Here is a 25,963-nt window from a genome sequence, read left to right on the forward strand (position 1 = left end):
GCAGGTCGTGCCTAACTAATTTAGTGGAATTTTTTGAGGGCATTACCAGTGCTGTAGATAACGGGGAGCCAATGGATGTGGTATATTTGGATTTCCAGAAAGCCTTTGACAAGGTGCCACACAAAAGGTTGCTGCATAAGATAAAGATGCATGGCATTAAGAGGAAAGTAGTAGCATGGACAGAGGATTGGTTAATTAATAGAAAGCAAAGAGTGGGGATTAATGGGTGTTTCTCTGGTTGGCAATCAATAGCTAGTGGTGTCCCTCAGGCACCAGTGTTGGACCCACAATTGTTCACAATTTACATCGATGATTTGGAGTTGGAGACCAAGGGCAATGTGTCCAAGTTTGCAGACGACACTAAGATAAGGTAAAGCAAACAGTGCAGAGGATACTGGAAGTCTGCAGAGGGATTTGGATAGGCTAAGTGAATGGGCTAGGGTCTGGCAAATGGAATACAATGTTGACAAATGTGAGGTTATCCATTCTGGTAGGAATAACAGCAAAAGGGATTATTATTTAAATGATAAAATATTAAAACATGCTGCTGTGCAGAGAGACCTGGGTGTGCTCGTGCATGAGTCGCAAAAAGTTGGTTTACAGGTGCAACAGGTGATAAAGAAGACAAATGGAGTTTTGTTCTTCGTTGCTAGAGGGATGGAGTTTAAGACTAGGGAGGTTATGCTGCAATTGTATAAGTTGTTAGTGAGGCCACACCTGGAGTATTGTGTTCAGTTTTGGTCTCCTTACCTGAGAAAGGACATACTGGCGCTGGAGGGTGTGCAGAGGAGATTCACTAGGTTAATCCCAGACCTGAAGGGGTTGGATTACGAGGAGAGGTTGCGTAGACTGGGACCGTACTCGTTGGAATTTAGAAGGATGAGGGGGGAATCTTATAGAAACATATAAAATTATGAAGGGAATAGATAGGATAGATGCGGGCAGGTTGTTTCCACTGGCAGGTGAAAGTAGATAGGGGGCATAGCCTCAAAATAAGGGGAAGTAGATTTAGGACTGAGTTTAGGAGGAACTTCTTCACCCAAAGGGTTGTGAATCTATGCAATTCCTTGCCCAGTGAAGCAGTTGAGGCTCTTTCATTAAATGTTTTTAAGATAAAGATAGATAGTTTTTTGAAGAATAAAGGGATTAAAGGTTATGGTGTTCGGGCCGGAAAGTAGAGCTGAGTCTACAAAAGATCAGCCATGGTCTCATTGAATGGCGGAGCAGGCTCGAGAGGCCAGATGGCCTACTCCTGCTCCTAGTTCTTATGTTCTTATGGTTCCTTTGCCAGTCAACTTAAATTGATGACCGTTATTTCTCAAACTCCCTATCGTCTTTGTCCAGACTGCTTATGATTTTGAACACTTCTATCACGGTGGGGCGGCATGATGGCACAGTGGTTAGCACTGCTGACTCACAGCTCCAGGCACCCAAGTTCAATTAAGGGTGACTGTCTGTGTGGAGTTTGCACTTTCTCCCTGTGTCTGCTTGGTTGTGCTCTGGTTTCTCCCTGAGTGCTCTGGTTTCCTCCCACAGTCCAAAGATGTGCAGGTTAGGTGGATTGGCCATGATAAATTGCCCCTTAGTTAGGTCAGGTTACTGGGGTAACGGGGACCTGGGCTTAAGTGGGGTGCTCTTTCCCAGGGCCGGTGCAGACTCGATGGGCCGAATGACCGCCTTCTGCATTATAATGGTTCTATGGTTCTATCACACCTCCTGTTGAATGTCTCCAATTCCAAGAACAGCCCAGCTTCTCCAATCTATTCACATAGCTGAATTCCTCAGCCGTCAAATCTTGTGAATTTCTTTTGCACCCACTACAACACTTTTACATCCTTCCGAAAGTCTGGTGCCCAGCACTGGACATAATTCTCCAGTTGAGACCGAACCAGTGCTTTACTCCATGCCTCTATTTATAAAGTCCAGAATCCCATAAATTTTTTATCAACCACTTTCTTAACCAACTCTGCCACCTTCAATGATTTGTACACATTTACCCCTAGATTCCTCTGCTCCTGAACCCTGTTTAAAATTTTGCTCTTTAGTTTATGCTGCCTCTGCTCATGCTACCAAAATAAACACTTCACACATTACATTCCTTCAGTCACCTGTCTGCCCATTCCATCTGCCTGTCCATGTCACTTTATCCTCCCCACATTTCAAAATACTTCTACATTCTGTGTCACACCCACACCGTTGGAAATTGTGCCCTGCAAACCCAAGTTGAGGTCATTAATATATTTATCAACAAAAGCAGCAGCCCTAACACTGACCCTTGAGGAACCCCACTTTATAGTTTTATCACAGAATCACAGAAAAATAGTGAAGAAAAGGCCCTTCGGCCCATTGAGTCTGCACTGCCACATGAAAGGCACCCGATCTGCCCATCCTAATCCCATTAGCCAGCACTTGGCCCATAGCCTCGAATGTTAAGACGTGCCAAGTGCTCATCCAGGTACTTTTTAAAGGATGTAAGGAAACCCGCCTCTACCACCCTCCCTGGCAGTGCGTTCCACATCGTCATCACCCTCTGGGTAAAAAGGCTTTTCTTCAAATCCCCCCGAACCTCCCGCTCCTCACCTTGAACCTGTGTCCCCTCGTAACCGACCCTTCAACTAAGGGGAACAGCTGTTCCCTATCCACCCTGTCCATGCCCCTCATAATCTTGTACACCTTGACAAGGTTGCCTCTCAGTCTTCTCTGCTCCAGCAAAAACAACCCAAGCCTTTCCAACCTCTCTTAACAACTAAATTGTTCCATCTCAGGCAACATCCTGGTGAAACACCTCTGCACCCGCTCTAGTGCATTCACATCCTTCCTATAATATGGCGACCAGAACTGCTCACAGTATCCCAGCTGTGGCCTCACCAATGTTCTATATAACTCCAACATAACTTCCTTGCTTTTGTAATCTATGCCATGATTGATACCTGATTGATACCTGATCACCTGAGGAAGGAGCAGCGCTCCAAAAGCTAGTGACATCGAAACAAACCTGTTGGACTTTAACCTGGTGTTGTAAGACTTCGTACTATGATTGATAAAGGCAAGTGTACCATATGCCTTTTTCACCACCCTATTAACCTGCTCTTCTGCCTTCAGTGATCTATTTACAAACATGTCAAGGTCTCTTTGTTCCTCAGGACTTCCCAGTGTGGTGCCATTCATTGAATATTTCCTCGTCAAATTGCGCCTTCCAAAGTGTAACACCTCATACTTTTCAGGATTAAATTCCATCTGCCACTTCTGCCCATTTGACCTTCCCGTCTATATCTTCCATCTGTCATGTGTGTTTATAAATGGGTGTGTATATAAATATCTGTAGTGAGAGTACCTTTAAGAAATGGGTGTTTACTACTGCAGTGATGTCAGAGAGTGGGTGGAGCTGGGCTGTCTGTCAGCCTTTTACTTTCGTTTTTGAGCAGACTGCAAGGTGTGTTTTAGTTTCATTTTCAGTGTTGGAGCTGCAGTCACAGCCAGAAGGAATCTCTCTCTGTAATCTAAAGACTGTAAATCGATCCTGGTGATTTAAAACTAATAACAGTAGTGACTTTAACCTGATATACTTCTGGTAAAAGGTGTTTTAAGTCGTATGGATGTTAAAAGGAAAGCTTAAAGGATTACTTTGTGTTGTATTCTTTGGGGGTTGTATTTGAATTGATGGTTGCTAAGATGTTCACTGTATGTTTTAAAAAGGTTAACTTGAGTTCATAGAATAAACATTGTTTTAATTTAAAAGTACTGTAAAGCTCTGTTTGCACCACACCTGGAGAGTGGGCCATGTGCTCCCCATACCACAATCTATTAAAAGTTGTGGGTCAGGTGAACTCTATGATACACTTTGGGGTTCTCTAATCCCTGGCCCATAACAAATAACCCAAAACTTTCAGCCTGAGTGTCAACCACTTGTCCAATCATCCCAATTCTACCCCCCACATAGTCATCTAAGTCATTTATATAAATGAAGAATAATAGGGGACCCAGCACAGATCCCAATGTCTTCTCCAGTTTGAAAAATAATCTTCGCCACTGTCAAACAGCCAATTGTGTATCCATGTCCCTATTGCCACTTTAATTCCAACATTTGGTTCAAACATGGACAAAAGAGTTGAATTCCAGAGATGAGGTGAGAGTGACTGCCCTTGACATCAGGGTCATGTTTGACTGAGTATGGCATCAAGGAACCCTATAGCAAAACGGGAGTCAATGGGAATCAGGGGGAAAACTGTCCACAGGTTGGAGTCATACCTAAAGCAAAGGAAGATGGTTGTCGTTGTTGCAGATCAATCATCTCAGCTCCAAAGCATCACTGCAGGAGTTCCTCAGGGTTGTGTCCTCAGCCCAACCATCTTCAGCTGCTACATCAATGGCCTTCCTTCCATCATAAATCATAGAATCATAGAATTTACAGTGCAGAAGGCCATTCGGCCCATCGAGTCTGCACCGGCCCTTGGAAAGAGCACCCTACCCAAGCCCACACCTCCACCCTATCCCCTTACCCAACATTTTTTTTTGGACACAAAGGGCAATTTAGCATGGTCAGAAGTGGGGATGTTTGCTGGTGATTGCACAATGCCCAGCACCATTTGCGACTCCTCAGATACTGAAGCAGCCCATATACAAATACAGCTAGACCCAGACAATATCCAGGCCCGGGCTGATAAATGGCAAGTAACATTCGCATCACACAAGTTGGAGCTGGCTATGGCACAAGAGAAAATATAACCATTGTCTCTTGACATTCATTGGCATTACCATTGCTGAATCGGCTACTATCACATCCTGCGGGTTACCATTATCCAGAAAATGAACTGGACTAGCCAATCAAATACTATGGTTACAAGAGCAGGTCAGAGGCTCAGAATCCTGCAGCGAATAACCCACCTTCTGACTCCAGAATGTCTGCCCACCATCTACAAGTCATCAACTTATCCAGATGAGTGCAGCTCCAACAAGACTCAAGAAGCTTGACACCATCCAGGACAAACCAGCCCGCTTGATTGGCAGCCCTTTCACAAATATTCACTCCTTCCACCACCAACAAACAGGAGCAGCAGTGTGTACCATCTACAAGATGTGCTACATGAAATCCCGAAGGCTCCTTACGGAGCACATTCCAAACACACAACTGCTACCATCTAGGAGGACACATGGGAACACCACCACCTGGAAGTTCCCCTCCAAGTCACTCACTATCATGACTTGGAAATATTAGCACTTCCTTCACGGTCGCTGGGTCAAAATCCTGGAGCTCCCTCCCGAACAGCACTGCGGGCATAACTATGCCACAGGGACTGCCGTGGTTTAATAAGGTAGGTCTCCACCATCTTGGACAGCATGGTAGCACAGTGGTTAGCGCAGTTGCTTCACAGCTCCAGGGTCCCAGGTTTGATTCCCGGTATGGGTCACTGTGTGTCCGGAGTCTACACCTTCCCGTGTCTGCGTGGGTTTCCTCCAGATGCTCTGGTTTCATCCCATAGTCCAAAGATGTGCAGATTAGGCAGATTGACCATGATAAATTGCTCTTATTGTCCAAAAAAGGTTAGATGGGGTTACGGGAACAGGGTGGAGATGTGGGCTTAGGTCGGGTGCTCTTTACAAGGGCCGGTGCAGACCCGATGGGCCGAATGGCCTCCTTCTGCACTGTAAATTCTATGACTCCTATGATTAATCTTCCCGAGCAATTTGGGATGGCCCAAGTGCTGGCCTAGCCAGTGATGCCCCACCTTCTGTAAAATAAATATTGTTTTAAAGTTCCAATATTCGGACTTCCGGGTGCGGCGATGACCAGCTAAGTCGCACGTTTCGGCAGCTCCCGGTGGAACGGACTTTTGGGCTCTTGACAGGAGCCCCAACGGCAATTTTAACGGCAAAAAACATCGTGCGGTAAACCAGAAGGGAATTCCCCCTGGACACGGATGGAAAAAGGAGAGGAAAGTGGCCGGATTGCAGCGGATCCTTTGGAACAGCGGCAAGGAAGGCAAGCTAAAACCAAGATGGCGTCGGAAGGTGGCAGTTTCATATGGGGCCCTGAACAACAAGAGTTCTTGAAATGCTGTGTGGAGGAGATAAAAAAGGAAATGAAGAAAGAACTGTTGGCCCCGATACTACAGGCGATCGAAGGGCTAAAGGAGGAACAAAAGACCCAGGAGCAGGAGCTTCGGGTCGTGAAGGCGAAGGCAGCCGAGAATGAGGACGATATACAGGGCCTGGTGGTGAAGACGGAGATACAGGAGGCACATCAGAAACGATGTGTGGAGAGGTTGGAGGCACTGGAAAACAACGCAAGGAGGAACAACCTGAGGATTCTTGGTCTTCCTGAAGGTGTGGAGGGGGCGGACGTCGGGGCATATGTGAGCACGATGAAGCACTCGTTAATGGGAGCGGAGGCCCCGACGGGTCCGTTGGAGGTGGAGGGAGCGTACCGGGTTATGGCGCGAGGATCGAGAGCAGGAGAAACTCCCAGAGCCATAGTGGTGAGATTCCTCCGTTTCAAGGATAGAGAAATGGTCCTTAGATGGGCGAAGAAAACTCGGTGCAGTGAATGGGAGAACGCGGTGATCCACGTTTATCAAGACTGGAGTGCGGAGGTGGCGAGAAGGAGGGCGAGCTTTAATCGGGCCAAGGCGGTGCTTCATAAAAGGAAGATAAAATTTGGAATGCTGCAACCGGCAAGACTGTGGGTCACATATCGAGAGAAGCACCACTACTTTGAGACGGTGGATGAAGCGTGGACTTTTATTGTAGAAGAAAAACTGGAATGAGTGGATTATTAAAAAGAACGTTTGGACAAAGTGGTGGGGCGAATGTGGGGGGCGAAGAGGGATTTTATGTTCTAATCCTGCGGTATGGTAACTTTTCTCTCTCCCACAGGTGGTGATGGGGGGAGGTGGGGAGGGAGGGGAGATGGGGCGTTGGCCATGGGGGGCGGGGCCAAGGGAGAAGCGCGGGCTTGGTTCCCGCGCTATGATAATTATGGCGGGAATAGAGAAGCAGGAAGGAGGGGGCGTCGCACGGTGCGAGCCGTGGTCACGGGGGGAAGCCGAGGTCAGCCAGAGTTTGCTGACTTCTGGGAGCAACATGGGGGGAGTAATTACGCTAGCGGGGGGTCTAGCGGGGGGGGGGTGGGAGGGGGGAATAACTGCGTTGCTGCTGCTGGGGAAAGGGGGGAGTGGGTACGGGAGAGGATGGGCGGGGGGGCACCGCCTGGGGGAGATACAGCTGCGTGGGAACTGGGTGAGAAGCTGGAAAAAGACGATGGCTAATCGGCAAGGGGGGGCGGTGGGAAGCCCCCCAACTCGGCTGATCACGTGGAACGTGAGAGGGCTCAACGGGCCGATAAAGAGGGCACGGGTACTCGCACACCTTAAGAAACTTAAAGCAGATGTGGTTATGTTACAGGAAACGCACCTGAAACTGATAGACCAGGTTAGGCTGCGCAAAGGATGGGTGGGGCAGGTGTTCCATTCGGGGCTGGATGCGAAAAACAGGGGGGTGGCTATATTAGTGGGGAAGCGGGTAATGTTCGAGGCAAAGACTATAGTGGCGGATAACGGGGGCAGATACGTGATGGTGAGTGGCAAACTACAGGGAGAGATGGTGGTTTTGGTAAACGTGTATGCCCCGAACTGGGATGATGCCAATTTTATGAGGCGAATGCTAGGACGCATTCCGGACCGAGAGACGGGAAAGCTGATAATGGGGGGAGACTTTAACACGGTGTTGGAACCAGGGCTGGATAGGTCGAAGTCTAGGACTGGTAGGAGGCCGGCAGCAGCCAAGGTGCTTAAAGATTTTATGGAGCAGATGGGAGGGGTGGACCCGTGGAGATTCAGTAGACCTAGGAGTAAGGAGTTCTCGTTTTTCTCCTATGTCCATAAAGTCTATTCGCGCATAGACTTTTTTGTGCTGGGTAGGGCATTGATCCCGAAGGTGAGGGGAACGGAATATACGGCTATAGTCATTTCGGATCATGCCCCACACTGGGTGGACTTGGAGATAGGGGAGGAAGCAGGAGGGCGCCCACCCTGGAGAATGGACATGGGACTAATGGCGGATGAGGGGGTGTGTCTAAGGGTGAGGGGATGTATTGAAAAGTATTTGGAACTCAATGACAATGGGGAGGTCCAGGTGGGAGTGGTCTGGGAGGCGTTGAAGGCGGTGGTTAGGGGGGAGCTGATATCAATAAGGGCACATAAAGGGAAGCAGGAGAGTAAGGAACGGGAGCGGTTGCTGCAAGAACTTTTGAGGGTGGACAGACAATATGCGGAAGCACCGGAGGAGGGATTGTACAGGGAAAGGCAAAGGCTGCATGTGGAATTTGACTTGCTGACTACAGGCACTGCAGAGGCACAATGGAGGAAGGCGCAGGGTGTACAGTATGAATATGGGGAGAAGGCGAGCAGATTGCTGGCACACCAATTGAGGAAAAGGGGAGCAGCGAGGGAAATAGGGGGAGTGAGGGACGAGGAAGGAGAGATGGAGCGGGGAGCGGAGAGAGTGAATGAAGTGTTCAAGAAATTTTATAAAAAATTATATGAAGCTCAACCCCCGGATGGGAGGGAGAGAATGATGGACTTTTTGGATCGGCTGGAAATTCCCAAGGTAAAAGAGCAGGAAAGGGTGGGACTGGGAGCACAGATCGAGGTAGAAGAAGTGGTGAAAGGAATTAGGAATATGCAGACGGGAAAGGCCCCGGGACCGGACGGATTCCCAGTTGAATTCCACAGAAAATATTTGGACTTGCTCGCCCCGGTACTGACGAGGACCTTTAACGAGGCAAAGGAAAGGGGACAACTGCCCCCGACTATGTCTGAAGCAACGATATCGCTTCTCTTAAAGAAGGAAAAGGACCCGCTACAATGCGGGTCCTACAGACCAATTTCCCTCCTAAATGTGGATGCCAAGGTCCTGGCCAAGGTAATGGCAATGAGAATAGAGGAATGTGTCCCGGGGGTGGTTCACGAGGACCAAACTGGGTTTGTGAAGGGGAGACAGCTGAACACGAATATACGGAGGCTGTTAGGGGTAATGATGATGGCCCCACCAGAGGGTGAAACGGAGATAGTAGTGGCGATGGATGCCGAGAAAGCATTCGATAGAGTGGAATGGGATTATTTGTGGGAGGTGTTGAGGAGATTTGGTTTTGGAGAGGGGTATGTAAGATGGGTGCAGCTATTGTATAGGGCCCCAGTGGCGAGTGTGGTCACGAATGGACGGGGATCGGCATATTTTCGGCTCCATAGAGGGACAAGGCAGGGATGTCCCCTGTCCCCATTACTGTTTGCACTGGCGATTGAGCCCCTGGCGATAGCGCTGAGGGGTTCCAAGAGATGGAGGGGAGTACTCAGGGGAGGAGAGGAACACCGGGTATCTTTGTATGCGGATGATTTGCTACTATATGTGGCGGATCCGGCGGAGGGGATGCCAGAAATAATGCGGATACTTGGGGAGTTTGGGGATTTCTCAGGGTATAAATTGAACATGGGGAAGAGTGAGCTGTTTGTGGTGCATCCAGGGGAGCAGAGTAGAGAAATAGAGGACCTACCGTTGAGGAAGGTAACAAGAGACTTTCGTTACCTGGGGATCCAGATAGCTAAGAATTGGGGCACATTGCACAGGCTAAATTTAACGCGGTTGGTGGAACAGATGGAGGATGATTTCAAGAGATGGGATATGGTAGCCCTGTCAATGGCAGGGAGGGTGCAGGCGGTTAAGATGGTGGTCCTCCCGAGATTCCTCTTTGTGTTTCAGTGCCTCCCGGTGGTGATCACGAAGGCTTTTTTTAAAAGGATAGAAAAGAGCATCATGGGTTTTGTTTGGGCCGGGAAGACTCCGAGACTGAGGAAGGGATTCTTACAGCGCAGTAGGGATAGGGGGGGGCTGGCACTACCGAGCCTAAGTGAGTACTATTGGGCCGCTAATATTTCAATGGTGAGTAAGTGGATGGGAGAGGAGGAGGGAGCGGCGTGGAAGAGATTAGAGAGGGCGTCCTGTAGGGGGACTAGCCTGCAGGCTATGGTGACAGCCCCATTGCCGTTCTCACCGAGGAACTACACCACAAGCCCGGTGGTGGTAGCTACACTGAAGATTTGGGGACAGTGGAGACGACATAGGGGAAAGACTGGAGCATTGGGGGGGTCCCCGATAAGAAACAACCATAGGTTTGCCCCGGGGGGAATGGATGGGGGATATGGAATGTGGCAAAGAGCAGGAATAACGCAACTGAAAGATCTATTTGTGGATGGGAAGTTCGCGAGTCTGGGAGCGCTGACCGAGAAATACGGGTTGCCCCAAGGGAATGCATTCAGGTATATGCAATTGAGGGCTTTTGCGAGGCAACAGGTGAGGGAATTTCCGCAGCTCCCGACACAAGAGGTGCAGGACAGAGTGATCTCAAAGAAATGGGTGGGGGATGGTAAGGTGTCAGATATATATAGGGAAATGGGGGACGAAGGGGAGACTATGGTGGATGAACTAAAAGGGAAATGGGAAGAAGAGCTAGGGGAGGAGATCGAGGAGGGGCTGTGGGCAGATGCCCTAAGCAGGGTAAACTCGTCGTCCTCGTGTGCCAGGCTAAGCCTAATTCAGTTTAAGGTATTACACAGGGCACATATGACTGGAACACGGATCAGTAAATTTTTTGGGGTGGAGGATAGGTGTGCGAGGTGCTCGAGAAGCCCAGCGAATCATACCCATATGTTTTGGTCATGCCCGGCACTACAGGGGTTTTGGATGGGGGTGACAAAGGCGCTTTCAAAAGTAGTAGGAGTCCGGGTCGAACCAAGCTGGGGGTTGGCTATATTTGGGGTTGCACAAGAGCCAGGAGTGCAGGAGGCGAGAGAGGCCGATGTTTTGGCCTTTGCGTCCCTAGTAGCCCGGCGCAGGATATTGTTAATGTGGAAAGAAGCCAAGCCCCCGGGGGTGGAGACCTGGATAAATGACATGGCGGGGTTCATAAAGCTAGAGCGGATTAAGTTCGTCCTAAGGGGGTCGGCTCAAGGGTTTACCAGGCGGTGGCAACCGTTCGTCGAATATCTTGCGGATAGATAGATGGGGGGAAAAAAAGAAGGCAGCAGCAGCGGCCCAGGATTTGGGGGGGGGGGGGGGGGGGGGAGGGGGTGGGTGGGCGGGGGGGGTGTAGCTCGTGACAAGGCAGTTGCCAATTAGGGCTAGTTTTCATTTTTGTTATTTAATATTTATTTTTTGTTTTTTGTTTATATAAAATAGGTCATTGTTATAATGTTGTGTAAAGGATGCACAATGTACTGTGTTGGTTGACCAAAAATTTTCAATAAAATATTTATTAAAAAAAAAGTTCCAATATTCCTCAGATCCTGTTATGAGGCACATTATCAAATGCCTTTTGACAGTCCGTATGCAGCACATCAACGGCGTTATGCTCATCCACTCTGTTTCCTCATTCAAAAATTCAAGCAAATTAATTAAATACAATTTGCCCTCAACAAATCCATGCTGACTTCCTTCAATTAATCTGCATTTGCCCAGCTGACTGTTAATTTTGGCCCAAATGATCATTTCTAAGATTGAGGAAATTAGCAGAAAAGAAGAGGAAGATAAAGTCAAGTCTAGTCATTAATTTTAATTGAATTGTGAACATCAATTTTGAAGCGAGTGAACAGAAAGGAGGAACTTCAGTGCTGTTTGTTTGTGGCATAGTACTTGCTTCCATCTGTTGAAATGAGCACAGTCTGCATATCCAAAAGAAAGATTAAGAATGATAAGAACAGAAGTAGGTTATTCAGCCCCACAAACCATTCTGCCATTCAAATGGGCTACGGCTGATCTGTACCTCAACTCTATTTACACATGTCTCATACAAATCCCTTCATACCTTAAAGAACAAAAATCTGTCCTTGGTGTCGTGTTAAGTACACTGGTCTAACACTGGCTGCAACTGGATGCAGCTTAGATAAGAAAGATACTCCAGACCTTGAAGTTAGTTCAATCAGGTTTATTGAACCTGTCACACAGTTAGCACAGTTCTCTGTGAGTTCGACTCTCTGCTAACTTAAGTGTGGTTACTCTGTCTGACTGAACCAGACTAGCTCTTAGCCACGTGGTGGAGGTGTGAGATTGTAACACCCTTGACTGACTCTCTAGATGTTCATCAGTGGAAAGAGGCGGAGTGTGAGTGCCCCCTGTCTTTTATAGTCAGATCCCACCCCTGAGTGTCCTGCCTGCTTATTGGTCATGTCCTGTTCTCTGTGTCCATTAGCTGCTTGTCTGTATATCATTATGTGTGTGTCTGCATATCATCCCATCTCCCCTTTTTTATGTTTGGATGACATATGTGAATGTATTTACAAGAATAGGCCAATTTTAACATATATACATGCAGTGGATGTGAACATATGTACATGTGAAAACAGCTGTCTAATGCGAGAACACAGAACATAGCAAACAGAACAAATGTTCATAAGTCCAGTCTCTGTGGCTTGCGTCTGATCCTGGTCGACCGCCGGAGAGGTGGTGGTGGGGACGACAGCGCCTTGATGGGCGGGATTGAAGCCTGACTGGTGGCCTCGTGAGTCGAGGTATCAGGAGGTGGCAAAACAACAGAAGGAAACGGAGAAGAATGTGGTTGCGGGCAGGCAACTTTGCGCAGTGCCCGTTTGTTTTGTCGCACAACAGAACCATCAGCCAGACGCACAACATACAAGCGGGGGTCGAACAACGATAGCTGGAGCTGACCAGCCTCCATCAGGGATCTTCACCCGAACAGTGTCTGACGGGGATAACACGGGAAAATCGGTTGCATGAGCATCATAGCCCTGTTTTTGCCGGTCTTGGAGTTGCTGCATCTTCTGCAGCACTGGGAGGTGATCCAGGTTGGGCACGTGTATGGCTGAAAGTGTCGTTCGCAGGTCCCTGTTCATCAGGAGTTGAGCTGGCGACATGCCAGTGGACAGTGGGGTCGCCCTGTACGCAAGCAGCGCAAGGTGAATGTCAGACGCAGAATCCGCGGCATTGCAGATGAACTGCTTCATTATGTGCACCCCTTACTCAACTTTTCCGTTTGACTGCGGATAGTGTGGGCTGGAAGTGACGTGTTTGAACTGATACGACTGGGCAAACAGAGACCATTCATGGCTGCTGAAGCACGGGCCATTGTCACTCATGACAGTGAGTGGGATACCATGCCTGGAGAACGTCTCCTTACAGGCCTTGACGACGGTCCGAGATGTGAGGTCTGAGAGCTTCACAACTTCAGGGTAATTGGAAAAGTAATCAATGAGTAACACGTAATCACGACCATTTGCATGAAAGAGGTCGATGCCAACCTTGGACCACGGAGGTTTTGATTTCATGCTGCTGAAGTGTCTCCTTACTCTGCGCTGGCTGGAAGCGTTGACAGGTCGCACAGTTAAGGACCATGTTCGCGATGTCCTGGCTAATACCGGGCCAGTAGACAGCCTGCCTGGCTCTGCGTCTGCACTTCTCGAAGCCCAGGTGTCCCTCATGGATTTGACGGAGCACCAAGATCTGGAGACTGTGTGGAATTACAATCCGGTCCAGTTTGAGGAGGATACCATCAATCACCGTCAGGTCGTCCTTTACATTGAAAAATTGAGGGCACTGCCCTTTTTGCCAGCCATTGGCTAGGTGTTGCATAACACGCTGCAAGAGGGAGTCTTTGGCTGTCTCCTCACGGATACAAATCAACTTCTCATCAGATGCCGGGAGGGTGCTAGCACACAGCTGCACCTGTGACTCAACCTGTGACTCAAATTGCCGGATGACGTTCAGTGGTTCACTCGGCACGGTGATGGAGCGGGACAGTGTATCGGCAACGATGAGCTCCTTGCCAGGCGTGTAGACCAGGTCAAAGTCATACCTTCTGAGTTTGAGGAGGATGCGCTTTAACCGAGGCGCCATGTCATTAAGGTCCTTGTGGATAATGTGGACCAGAGGCCTGTGATCCGACTCGACTTTGAATGTCGGCAGGCCGTAGACATAGTCGTGAAACTTGAGAGTACCAGTGAAAAGACCCAGGCATTCCTTCTCGATTTGTGCATACCTTTGTTTGGTGTGCGTCATTGCCCTTGATGCGTAGGGAACCGGTGCCCAGGATGAAGTGTCATCGCATTGCAGCAGGACCGCACCGATGCCATCCTGGCTCGCATCTGTCGAGATTTTTGTTTCCCTGTCTGGGTCGAAAAATGCCAATACGGGTACAGTGGTGAGCTTGGCTGTCAGCTCCAACCACTCTGCCTGATGGGCCACCTTCCACTCGAAGGCAGTGGACTTCTTCACTAGGTTTCGTAGGGCCGTGGTGTGTGAGGCCAAGTTTGGGATGAACTTGCCCAGAAAATTGACCATGCCCAGGAAGCGCAACACCGCCTTCTTGTCTTCCGGGACCTTCATGGCTGCGATGGCCTTGACGTTGTCTCTGTCGGGGCACACGCCCTGCTGAGAGATCTGGTCTCCTAGGAACTTGAGTGTCGACATGCCAAAGCAACATTTGGCCCTGTTCAGCTTCAGGCCATTGGCGTGGACACGGTGGAATACCTGGAGACGGGAAACATGCTCCTCAGGGGTCGTGGACCATATGATGACGTCGTCCACGTACACACAAACCCCTTCGATGCCCTCCATCATCTGCTCCATGATGCCGAGACGATGTTGAACGGCATACGGTTATAGCAGTACCTGCCAAACGGTGTGTTCTGCTGGACTCATCCAGCTGGATTTGCCAGAATCCGTGACGCATCTAACTTTGTGAAAAAACGTGCGTGTGCCATCTCACTGGTGAGTTCCTCCCGCTTCGGGATGGGGTAGTGTTCACGCATTATATTCTGGTTGAGATCCTTGGGATCAATGCAGATGGCACACCATGACGGACGGCAGGACACAGTCTCCCTCCAGGACCTGGCACCCGCTGGTTCCCCATCCACCATCACCACCACCCCCGACCTGGTAACGTCCCCTGCCCCTCCGGTTACCACCCCCGCCCCTGCACCGTTCACCCCCCCACCAGCGACTATCACCACAACCCCCACCCCGGCAGTCCCCGTCCCCCCACAGGATCCACGACTGGGTGAAGGAGAGGACAACACACTCCCGGAGTCGCAGGTTCCCACATTGGCGCCCACACCACAACCGGGACTGAGGCGATCGCGGCGGAGGGTCAAAGTCCCTGACAGACTAGACCTGTAACGTCGCTTCACCCCCGCTGGACTCTTTTTTTCAACAGGGGGTGAATGTGGTAAACACCACTGATCATATACTGCGTGTATTACGGTACTGCCATGTACTCCAATCATTACAGTAAATCCCGTATAATCTGTATAAAAGTGTATGCTCTCCTGCGCTGCCCCCATTCTGGTTCCAGCTGCAGAAGGCTTAACATCTAGCACAATAAAGCCTCAATTGTTCACCATTCATCTCGAAGTCATTGATGGTACATCACTGTGAGAGGAGGTTAGCAGAAGCACCTGTGTCCAGCTTCAACTGGATGAGCAGCGGTTGACCTGCATCACCGCACGCCATTCGTCCTCCGAATCCACAGCGAGGATGGACTGAATGAGAGATGAGTTAGGTGTGGCATGTTCACTTGGAACTATGATGTTGCCATTACAGAGACCTGGTTGAGGGAAGGGCAGGATTGGCAGCTAAACGTCCCAGGATTTAGATGTTTCAGGAGGGATAGAGGGGGATGTAAAAGGGGTGGCGGAGTTGCGCTACTGGTTAGGGAGAATATCACAGCTGTACTGCGGGAGGACACCTCAGAGGGCAGTGAGGCTATATGGGTAGAGATCAGGAATAAGAAGGGTGCAGTCACAATGTTGGGGGTTTACTACAGGCCTCCCAACAGCCAGCGGGAGATAGAGGAGCAGATAGGTAGACAGATTTTGGAAAAGAGTAAAAACAACAGGGTTGTGGTGATGGGAGACTTCAACTTCCCCAATATTGACTGGGACTCACTTAGTGCCAGGGGCTGAGACGGGGCGGAGTTTGTAAGGAGCATCCAGGAGGGCTTCTTAAAACAATATGTGGACAGTCCAACTAGGGAAGGGGCGGTACTGGACCTGGTATTGGGGAATGAGCCCGGCCAGGTGGTAGATGGTTCAGTAGGGGAGCATTTCGGCAACAGTGACCACAATTCAGTAAGTTTTAAAGTGCTGGTGGACAAGGATAAGAGTGGTCCTAGGATGAATGTGCTAAATTGGGGGAAGGCTAATTATAACAATATTAGGCGGGAACTGAAGAACCTAGATTGGGGGCGGATGTTTGAGGGCAAATCAACATCTGACATGTGGGAGGCTTTCAAGTGTCAGTTGAAAGGAATTCAGGACAGGCATGTTCCTGTGAGGAAGGATAAATACGGCAATTTTCGGAAACCTTGGATAACGAGAGATATTGTAGGCCTCGTCAAAAAGAAAAAGGAGGCATTTGTCAGGGCTAAAAGGCTGGGAACAGACGAAGCCTGTGTGGAATATAAGGAAACTAGGAAGGAATTTAAGCAAGGAGACAGGAGGGCTAGAAGGGGTCACGAAAAGTCATTGGCAAATAGGGTTAAGGAAAATCCCAAGGCTTTTTACACGTACATAAAAAGCACGAGGGTAGCCAGGGAAAGGGTTGGCCCACTGAAGGATAGGCAAGGGAATCTATGTGTGGAGCCAGAGGAAATGGGCGAGGTACTAAATGAATACTTTGCATCAGTATTCACCAAAGAGAAGAAATTGGTAAATGTTGAGTCTGGAGAAGGGTGTGTAGATAGCCTGGGTCACATTGAGATCCAAAAAGACGAGGTGTTGGGTGTCTTAAAAAATATTAAGGTAGATAAGTCCCCAGGGCCTGATGGGATCTACCCCAGAATACTGAAGGAGGCTGGAGAGGAAGTTGCTGAGGCCTTGACAGAAATCTTTGGATCCTCACTGTCTTCAGGGGATGTCCCGGAGGACTGGAGAATAGCCAATGTTGTTCCTCTGTTTAAGAAGGGTAGCAAGGATAATCCAGGGAACTACAGGCCGGTGAGCCTTACTTCAGTGGTAGGGAAATTACTGGAGAGAATTCTTCGAGACAGGATCTACTCCCATTTGGAAAAAAATGGACGTATTAGTGAGAGGCAGCATGGTTTTGTGAAGGGGAGGTCGTGTCTCACTAACTTGATAGAGTTTTTCGAGGCGGTAACGAAAATGATTGATGCAGGTAGGGCAGTGGATGTTGTCTATATGGACTTCAGTAAGGCCTTTGACAAGGTCCCTCATGGTAGACTAGTACAAAAGGTGAAGTCACACGGGATCAGGGGTGAGCTGGCAAGGTGGATACAGAACTGGCTAGGTCATAGAAGGCAGAGAGTAGCAATGGAAGGATGCTTTTCTAATTGGAGGGCTGTGACCAGTGATGTTGCACAGGGATCAGTGCTGGGACCGTTGCTGTTTGTAGTATATATAAATGATTTGGAGGAAAATGTAACTGGTCTGATTAGTAAGTTTGCAGACGACACAAAGGTTGGTGGAATTGCGGATAGCGATGAGGACTGTCAGAGGATACAGCAGGATTTAGATTGTTTGGAGACTTGGGCGGAGAGATGGCAAATGGAGTTTAATCCGGACAAATGTGAGGTAATGCATTTTGGAAGGTCTAATGCAGGTAGGGAACATACAGTAGAACCCTCAAGAGTATTGAAAGTCAAAGAGATCTAGGAGTACAGGTCCACAGGTCACTGAAAGGGGCAACACAGGTGGAGAAGGTAGTCAAGAATGCATACGGCATGCTTGCCTTCATTGGCCGGGGCATTGAGTATAAGAATTGGCAAGTCATGTTGCAGCTGTATAGAACCTTAGTTAGGCCACACTTGGAGTATAGTGTTCAATTCTGCTCGCCACACTACCAGAAGGATGTGGAGGCTTTAGAGAGGGTGCAGAAGAGATTTACCAGAATATTGCCTGGTATGGAGGGCATTAGCTATGAGGAGCAGTTGAATAAACTCGGTTTGTTCTCACTGGAACGAAGGAGATTGAGGGGCGACCTGATAGAGGTCCACAAAATTATGAGGGGCATAGACAGAGTGGATAGTCAGAGGCGTTTCCCCGGGGTAGAGGGGTCAATTACTAGGGGGCATAGGTTTAAGGTGAGAGGGGTAAGGTTTAGAGTAGATGTACGAGGCAAGTTTTTTACGCAGAGGGTAGTGGGTGCCTGGAACTCGCTACCGGAGGAGGTGGTGGAAGCAGGGACGATAGTGACATTTAAGGGGCATCTTGACAAATGCATGAATAGGATGGGAATAGAGGGATACGGACCCAGCAAGTGTAGAAGATTTTAGTTTAGTCGGGCAGCATGGTCGGCAAGGGCTTGGAGGGCCGAAGGGCCTGTTCCTGTGCTGTACATTTCTTTGTTCTTTGTGTGGTAATGATGCCCACTCGGTAGGCGGACTCAAGGCACTGGTCCTCTGGATCCGTTGTACTGCCAGGATCAGAATCCTGTCATCGTCGTTGCACATTCTGGACGCGCCGTCGGCGGAATTGGGAGCGCTGGCCTCTGACTGGTGGTGCAGACCTGTACAAGGCTGCATAGTGTCCAGGCTTCCCGCAGTTTAAACATCACCTGCGTCTTGCTGGGCAGTGTACCTTTAAGCGGGCGTTGCCACGGTTCAGGCACGTCATGACGTCGATGTCGTGACACGGTGTACGTCGTCGCACATGCGCAGTGCGGTCAGCAGACGTCTGCACCTGCGCAGTGTGCGTGTCAGGCACTTCGTTATCCCGTTCGCATCGCGCATGCATGGGGCTCCGGGAAAAGCGCGCAAGATGGCCGCTTTCTTCAATGCTGAGGCGCTGCATCCGAAGATTGCCTGCACACTCACTGCCTCGTGGGAGGCAAGTTTCTCATTTTCAGCCTATTTGTATTGGGAATACTGATTTTTTGCGTGCTCATGCATTGTACATGTTTTAATCGTGGCTGACAGGGTCATATGCTTGATTTTTAAGAGCTGCTCTCTCAGAGGATCAGAGTGAACTCCAAAAACGATTTGGTCTCTGATCATGGAGTCAGCAATATCACCAAAGTTGCAGGACAGCGCTAGCAGGCGGAGGCTAGTTAAGAAGGCATTGAAAGATTCATCTTTACCTTGAAGACGTTGTTTGAATATGTAGCACTCGAAGATTTCATTGGTGTACACTTCACAGTGACTATCGAACGTGTCCAGGATGGTCTGAAACTTTGTCTTGTCCTGGCCTTCGGTAAAGTTAAACGAGTATGATGGCTTGATAACCCACTGTTGAGAGGAGAAACGCGATCTTTCTTGCATTTGACGCACCCTCGAGGCCTGAGGCTGCGGTGTACAGCAGAAACTTTTGCTTGAATTTCCGCCAGTTGGCACTGAGATTGCCGGAGGTCCTGAGCTGGTGAGGAGCCTGAATCTTCTCCATGGTGCCGGGATATATTTGCTGGTCATCACGGAACGGACTGAGGTAAGCCACCTTCATAGATTATCATAGAATTTACAGTGCAGAAGGAGGCCATTCGGGCCATCGAGTCTGCACCGGCTCTTGGAAAGAGCACCCTACCCAAGGTCAACACCTTCACCCTATCCCCATAACCCAGTAACCCCACCCAACACTAAGGGCAATTTTGGACACTACAGGCAATTTATCATGGCCAATTCACCTAACCTGCACATCTTTGGACTGTGGGAGGAAACCGGAGCACCCGGAGGAAACCCACGCACACACGGGGAGGATGTGCAGACTCCGCACAGTGACTAAAGCCGGAATCGAACCTGGGACCCTGCAGCTGTCAAGCAATTGTGCTATCCACAGTGCTGCCGTGCTGCCCCTGATCGAACCTTAAATTAGTAGTCTCCTGGTATCATGTCGTGTTAGGTACACTGGTCTAACACTGGCTGCAACTGGATGCAGCTTAGATCAGAAAGATACTCCAGACCTTGAAGTTAGTTCAATCAGGTTTATTGAAGTAATAGCAGTTAGCACAGTTCTTTGTGAGTTCAACTCTCTGCTAACTTAAGTGTGGTTACTCTGTCTGACTGAACCAGACTAGCTCTTAGCCACGTGGTGGAAGTGTGAGATTGTAACAACATCCTTGACTGACTCTCTAGATGTTCATCAGTGGAAAGAGGCGGCGTGTGAGTGCCTCATGTCTTTTATAGTCAGATCCCACCCCTGAGTGTCCTGCCTGCGTATTGGTCATGTCCTGTTCTCTGTGTCCATTAGCTGCTTGTCTGTATATCATTATGTGTGTGTCTGCATATCGTGACACTTGGCAGCCTTGAAGTTTTAATTGTCCCAGCAATACAGCGTTTGGGGCCAGAATTACAGCTTTCCACACCCCTTTCGGCAGCAATGTGGGATTGAGGTTACAATCAGATCAGCCATGATCTCAGTGAATGGTGGATCAGGCTTGAGTGGCTGAGTGGCCTACTCCGTTCCTGTTCCTAATGCGTATGAAAACGTGCACCTAGTTTCATTCCCAAGTGGCCCAATTTTCTTGCACACCTTGCACTGAATCATAGAATCCCTGCCATGCAGGCCATTCGGCCCATCAAGTCTGCACCGACCCTCTGAAAGAGCACCCTACATAAACCCACTCCCCTGCCCCATCTCCGTAACCTCATCTAACCGTTGGGACACTAAGGGACAATTTAACATGGCCAGTCCACCTAACCTACACATCTTTGGACTGTGGGAGGAAACCGGAGCACCCGGAGGAAACCCACGCAGACACGGGTAGAAAGTACAAATTCCACAGTTACCCGAGTTCAGAATCAAACCCGGCTCCCTGGCGCCATGGGTCAGCAGAATCGGGAAGAAAAACGTGGGGATTGGAATGGGGTCACTGAGGAACAGGATGACTAGAGGTTGCCAAAATATTAAAGAATGACTTTGCTGTTGCTACCGGTGTGTCTCACCACATCTAGCAAATCCTCCAACCCTTGTGCACTCAATCCAGTGTCCCATTCACTATAAGCATATACTTGGCTCAAAATTGGACTGGTTTGTAACGTGCACAGCAGACCACTGGTTTAAAGAAAACCTCATTTCCGCCTCTCAGTACAGCCAATTTCAGGTGGCGCGCGATTTCTTGTTGAGGAAATAGACATTTCTCCCGCCCTCAGTTCTGATTGGTTACAGTATCAAATTCCTGAATGTTTCCGGCCCGGGGGATCTCTCTCTCTCTATCTGCTGGCTGATGGATGGAGTTTCTGCCAGCCCGGCTCAGCTCAGCACAGTCACCCCCAGCAGCATGAGGACTCTACAGGAGATTCATGCAACTTTGCAGGTCGCCAAACTGGACCCAGCCGAGTTGCAACCGGTGGCTCAGTGCCTGTCGTTCAGTGAGAGTTTCAGCTCGGAGGATTACTGCCTCTTGGAAGTAGATGACACTCTTTGTAAATACATCGAATCAGGGCAGAGGTAAGGTTCCTGCTGTCACACAGTCCCAGCTTGTAGTACAAAATTGCTCTCTTGCCTTCCTCACCAGGAGGCTGAAGCAGGCAAGTCCCAAGTTATTATTTTTTGTCACCAAGGGATAAATGCGTGTAATGCCACCTCTCCGGACCTGGTATGTAAAGTTAATATACATATCTCCCAACTCCGGAAAAGAACGAGGATTGTTAAGAAAGGGGAGGGGCATTGACGGTTGAGTTTTATTTCATCCAACACGTGAAATAACATTTCAACTTACCGTCCCGGAAAAGATATTCTGCTGAAGGTCAAGAACAAATTAAACGCAAAGAGACGTTACGGACCAATAATGGGATAAGGGAAAATTGAGAGTAAAGAAAGGTGTGTACATGCAGTACATCTCTTCCCTTGGGTAGTCCCACAGGGTCGAGGATGATTTGCTTCCACACCAACAATGAGTACTCAGGTGACTGAGTGCAATGCATGACCTTCATCAGTGTTTTTCAAAAAAAAATTCTGGCGACCTATTTTTGCTGACCTCTCAGCCAGCCAACCTTCGCCACCCACGCTGGCTGACCTGGCGTTCCCCGACGGCCGCCAAGACACGGTCTCCCTTCCCTCTCTCAATTTGGAGACCTACAGATACCCCCAGCGGCATGATCCTACCCATTTTGTTTCTCAATTCTAATCAAATGGATTTTGTCTTTGCCTCTCTTTCTAACATTATAATGTCCTCCCTAATCAGTACTGCTCTCCAATTTCTTTTTATTCCCCTTCCCCATCTTTTCTGAACACTTTATATCCTTGAATATTAACTGCTCAGTCCTCAGCATTTTGGAGCCATGTTTCTGTTATTGCAACTACATTGTATACCCACACGATTATTTGTTTTTAAATTAAATTTAGAGTACCCAATTCTTTTGTTTTCCAATTAAGGGGCAATTTAGCATGGTCAATTCACCTACCCTGAACATCTTTTTAGGTTGTGCGGGTGAGACCCACGCAGACACTGGGAGAATGTGCAAACTCCACACGGACAGTGACCCAGAGCCAGGATCAAATCCGGGTCCTCGGCACGGTGAGGCAGCAGTGCTAACGCCACACGATTATTTGTGCTGGCAGCTCACCAACCTTATTCACCATATTGCATATGCATACATGCATTCTAAACCTGTCTTTATATTGCTTGTAGTTCTGCTTCGTCCACTCCTATCTAATATGGTACTACTCTCTCTTCTATTACTTTCTGACACTCTTACTTTATGCACCCTATTCCTCTTTTCTGCTCCAGTATGCTGATGTCCATCCCCCTGCTAATTTAGTTTAAACCCTCCCCAATCACACAAGTAACCTTCCCACGAGGACACTGGTCCCAGTCCTGTTGGGCCGCACCATGTAGGACTTATGATGACATGTTCCCCATATACACGTGAAGTTCTGAAATTCCCACATGTTGAAGGAATTGCAAGTTTCAGCTGCCCATGATCTAAAAAAAATCTCTATTCCTCCTTTTCCAATTTAATTAGTACCTTGTTTAAAGTATTAATCTTAATTAACGCCTCTGGACCTGTTCAATAATTCACTTACTGTTATCCTTCCCTTAATTGATGTTTTTAATAATGTCGCTCCTAATTTGAACCAAAACCCTTGTTCAGAGGGAGAGAAAAAGAAATACTCACCAGTCAATCATGTAGCTGCTTTCCTGTGACTGCACCTTTTGATTTCGGCTCTGGATCCAGAAGCTCTTGTATTGTTCTGCTGGTCTCATTATGTTCCTGCTGTCGGTGGTGTTGTCACTGCTCTTTATACCCCGCCCCCCCCCCCCCCCCCCCCCCCAGTCCTCCTCATGGTGGCTAACACCGCTACCTCAGAGCACCAGAGACCCGGGTTTGATTCCAACCTCGGCCGACTGTATGGAGTTTGCACATTCTTCCCGTGTCTGCGTGGGTTTCCTCCGGTTCCTCCCACAATCTAAACATGTGCAAATTGGGTGGATTGGATATGCTAAAATTGTCCCTAGGTGGGGTTACAGGGATAGGGTGAAGGATTGGACCTGGGTTGAGGTGCTCTTTCAGTGGGACGTGCATACTCGATGGGCCGAATGGCCTCATTCTGCACTGCAGGGATTCTATGATTCTCAATGTCGCTGTGTTCTCACTCTGTGCTACTGCCACCCCTCTGTTATGCGCCCACTTGTCCCATTGCGCTCTCAGTGCTGCTACTACTGCTCTTTTATCTTTCCCCCAGCCTTGCTGTGCCCTTGCTAATGCAGTAGGTTAGGAGTTCCGAAGCCCCTATTGCTTTGGAGAGTTGAATGGTATGCACTATTTTGATGTTTTGGCATTTCCAAAACCAGGGACTATCTTATTTTATTCTTGCTTGAAATGCATTCAGTGTTTAGATTTTTTTTTGCTTTCAGCCTGACTATCCGAGGAGACCTCGATGAACATGCTGTATTGTGTAGTGAAGATAAAACTTTCGATCTGAAGATGGCTGATACATCAAACATGTTGCTCATCGTACCTGATTGCAGAACCCCAAATCAGCTTGCATCTGATTCCAGCACAGACCAATTGATACACTGTCAGGTGAAGTCTTTATGTAAACAAGGATTTCTTGAAGGAGTAATTTTTTTTGTGGAAATATTTTATTGAGGCATTTATGATTTTAACAATTTTAAACAAGAAATTTCAACAAAAATAGAAACTGAACAATATAACCAACAACCCCCCCCCCCCCCCCCCCGAGAACAAATCCCAGCCAACATGGCTTACACAAACAGTGCCACCTTCCCCAGCCCACCCTCTGTTGGTTCCCCTGCCCTTACTCATCTCTCCATGCCTCCCTTTCCCCCCAACCCCCTGACAGCTTAATTTTTCACGAAGAAGTCGATGAACGGCTGCCACTGACAAAATACAAATTTCTTTACCCGTCAGTCTGGCCTCAATAAAAGTCAAGATGGATTTGCAGGTACAGCATTAGTTATTTTATTTGGCTTGCAAGCCTGATTCATTTCACAGAGGCATAAGACACATCCCGTCTCCTACACCCCGGAAAGCGAATGAACAAAGAGACAAAGGGATTTCTGTAAATCAATTCAAATGGTATCAAGTTTCACATACACGATTCCCATAGGTCATCCTATACCCCTCCTGACCTGGTCATACATTCTGATTGGCTCACTTCCAATCCCTTCCTCTGGCCCCTATTACCCAGCATCCTTTTCTCCTCCTTTGGTGGACACACCTCCTCCTTGCTTTGCCATGCGGTCTGAAATCCTTTGTCTGTGAACTCACCAGAATGAGACTGGCCTATCTCTACATTACAGTAACTAATATCTCTAAAGTAACTATTTTATATCACATTTGTCACCACCTCTGAGCATACCCCTGCAACGAACCCCTCAAGGTGAATTTAATTTTTTTGAGCCTGAGAAACCCTGTTATGTCACTAACCCACTGGACTTCGGGGGCTGCGAGTCTCTCCATCCTAGTAGGATCCGTCTCCAGGCTACCAGGGAGGCAAAAACCAGAACATCAGTCTCTCTCACTTCCTGAGCTCCCGGGTCTTCCAACACACCAAAGATCATCACCTCTGGACCACACCGATGCCCCCTCCAACCCCATGTGCTTCCTCCACTGTCCCCCACACCCTCAGGGCTGCCACTAATACTGGGCTTGTGGAGTACCTGGCCCGTGAGGACGGCAGACCCTCACTTTTAAGGCCTCTGACGTGACGTCAGCAAACACTTGCCAGAAACCCCTCTGCCTCCGACATGGCCAAAACATATCGACATGGTTCACAGGATCCCCGCACAGCTCCCACACCTATCCTCCACCCCTCAAAGAACTTGCTCATCCGGGCCACAAGTCATGTGTGCCCTGTGGGCCACCTTAAGCTGTATCAGGCTGAGCCTGCCGCATGATGAGGATGCATTGACTCGCCTCAGGGCCTCTTCCCATAATCCAGTCTCCAACTCCCCACCCAGCTCTTCTGCCCACTTTCTCTTCACCTCCCCTATCGGGGCTCTCTCCCACTCCATCAGTTCCTTGTAGATCTCTGAGATCTTCTCCTCTCCTACTCCAGTTCTCGACAACACCTTCTCCTGCAATCGCTGGTGAGGGAGGTGCGGGAAGGTCGAAACCTGCCTCCGCACAAAATCCCTCGCCTGCAGATACGGGTACCCATTCCCCCCCGGCAACTCAAACTCCTCCAAGATCAGGAAACCCTCCTCAATAAACAGATCTCCAATTCTCTCAATCCCCGCCCGCTGCCACCTCGGGGAAACCCCCATCCAGTCCCCCCTGGTGAACTGGTGATTATCACATATTGGCGCCCACACCAACTCCCCCCTCCAGTCTCATGTGCTGCTTCCACTGTCCCCACACCCTTAGGGCTGCCACTACTACCGGGCTTGTGGAGTATCTGGCCGGCGAGAATGGCAGAGGTGCCATTATCAGTGCCCCTAAACACGTGTCCTTGCATGAGGCTGCCTCTATCCATCCCAAACCGAACCCTCCCCACTGCTCATTTCCTGACCATCGCAATATTCGCCGCCCAGTAGTAATTAAGAA

At 48.9% G+C, this 25,963-nt stretch overlaps 1 protein-coding gene across 1 annotated transcript in view; it reads left to right on the forward strand.

Annotated features, from left to right (window-relative positions):
- The first annotated feature begins 21,134 nt into the window (after positions 1 to 21,134).
- The window catches only part of dscc1 (DNA replication and sister chromatid cohesion 1), a 65,885-nt gene continuing 61,056 nt past the window's right edge, over positions 21,135 to 25,963 (forward strand). The window contains exons 1-2 of the mRNA XM_072467395.1: positions 21,135 to 21,398; positions 23,809 to 23,977. Coding sequence (XP_072323496.1) covers positions 21,175 to 21,398; positions 23,809 to 23,977 — 393 coding nt within the window. The 5' untranslated portion in view covers positions 21,135 to 21,174. The remainder of the gene's footprint in view (positions 21,399 to 23,808; positions 23,978 to 25,963) is intronic.

This window comes from Scyliorhinus torazame, chromosome 11 (genome assembly GCF_047496885.1).
Source record: "Scyliorhinus torazame isolate Kashiwa2021f chromosome 11, sScyTor2.1, whole genome shotgun sequence".
NCBI classification, from domain to species: Eukaryota; Metazoa; Chordata; class Chondrichthyes; order Carcharhiniformes; family Scyliorhinidae; genus Scyliorhinus; species Scyliorhinus torazame.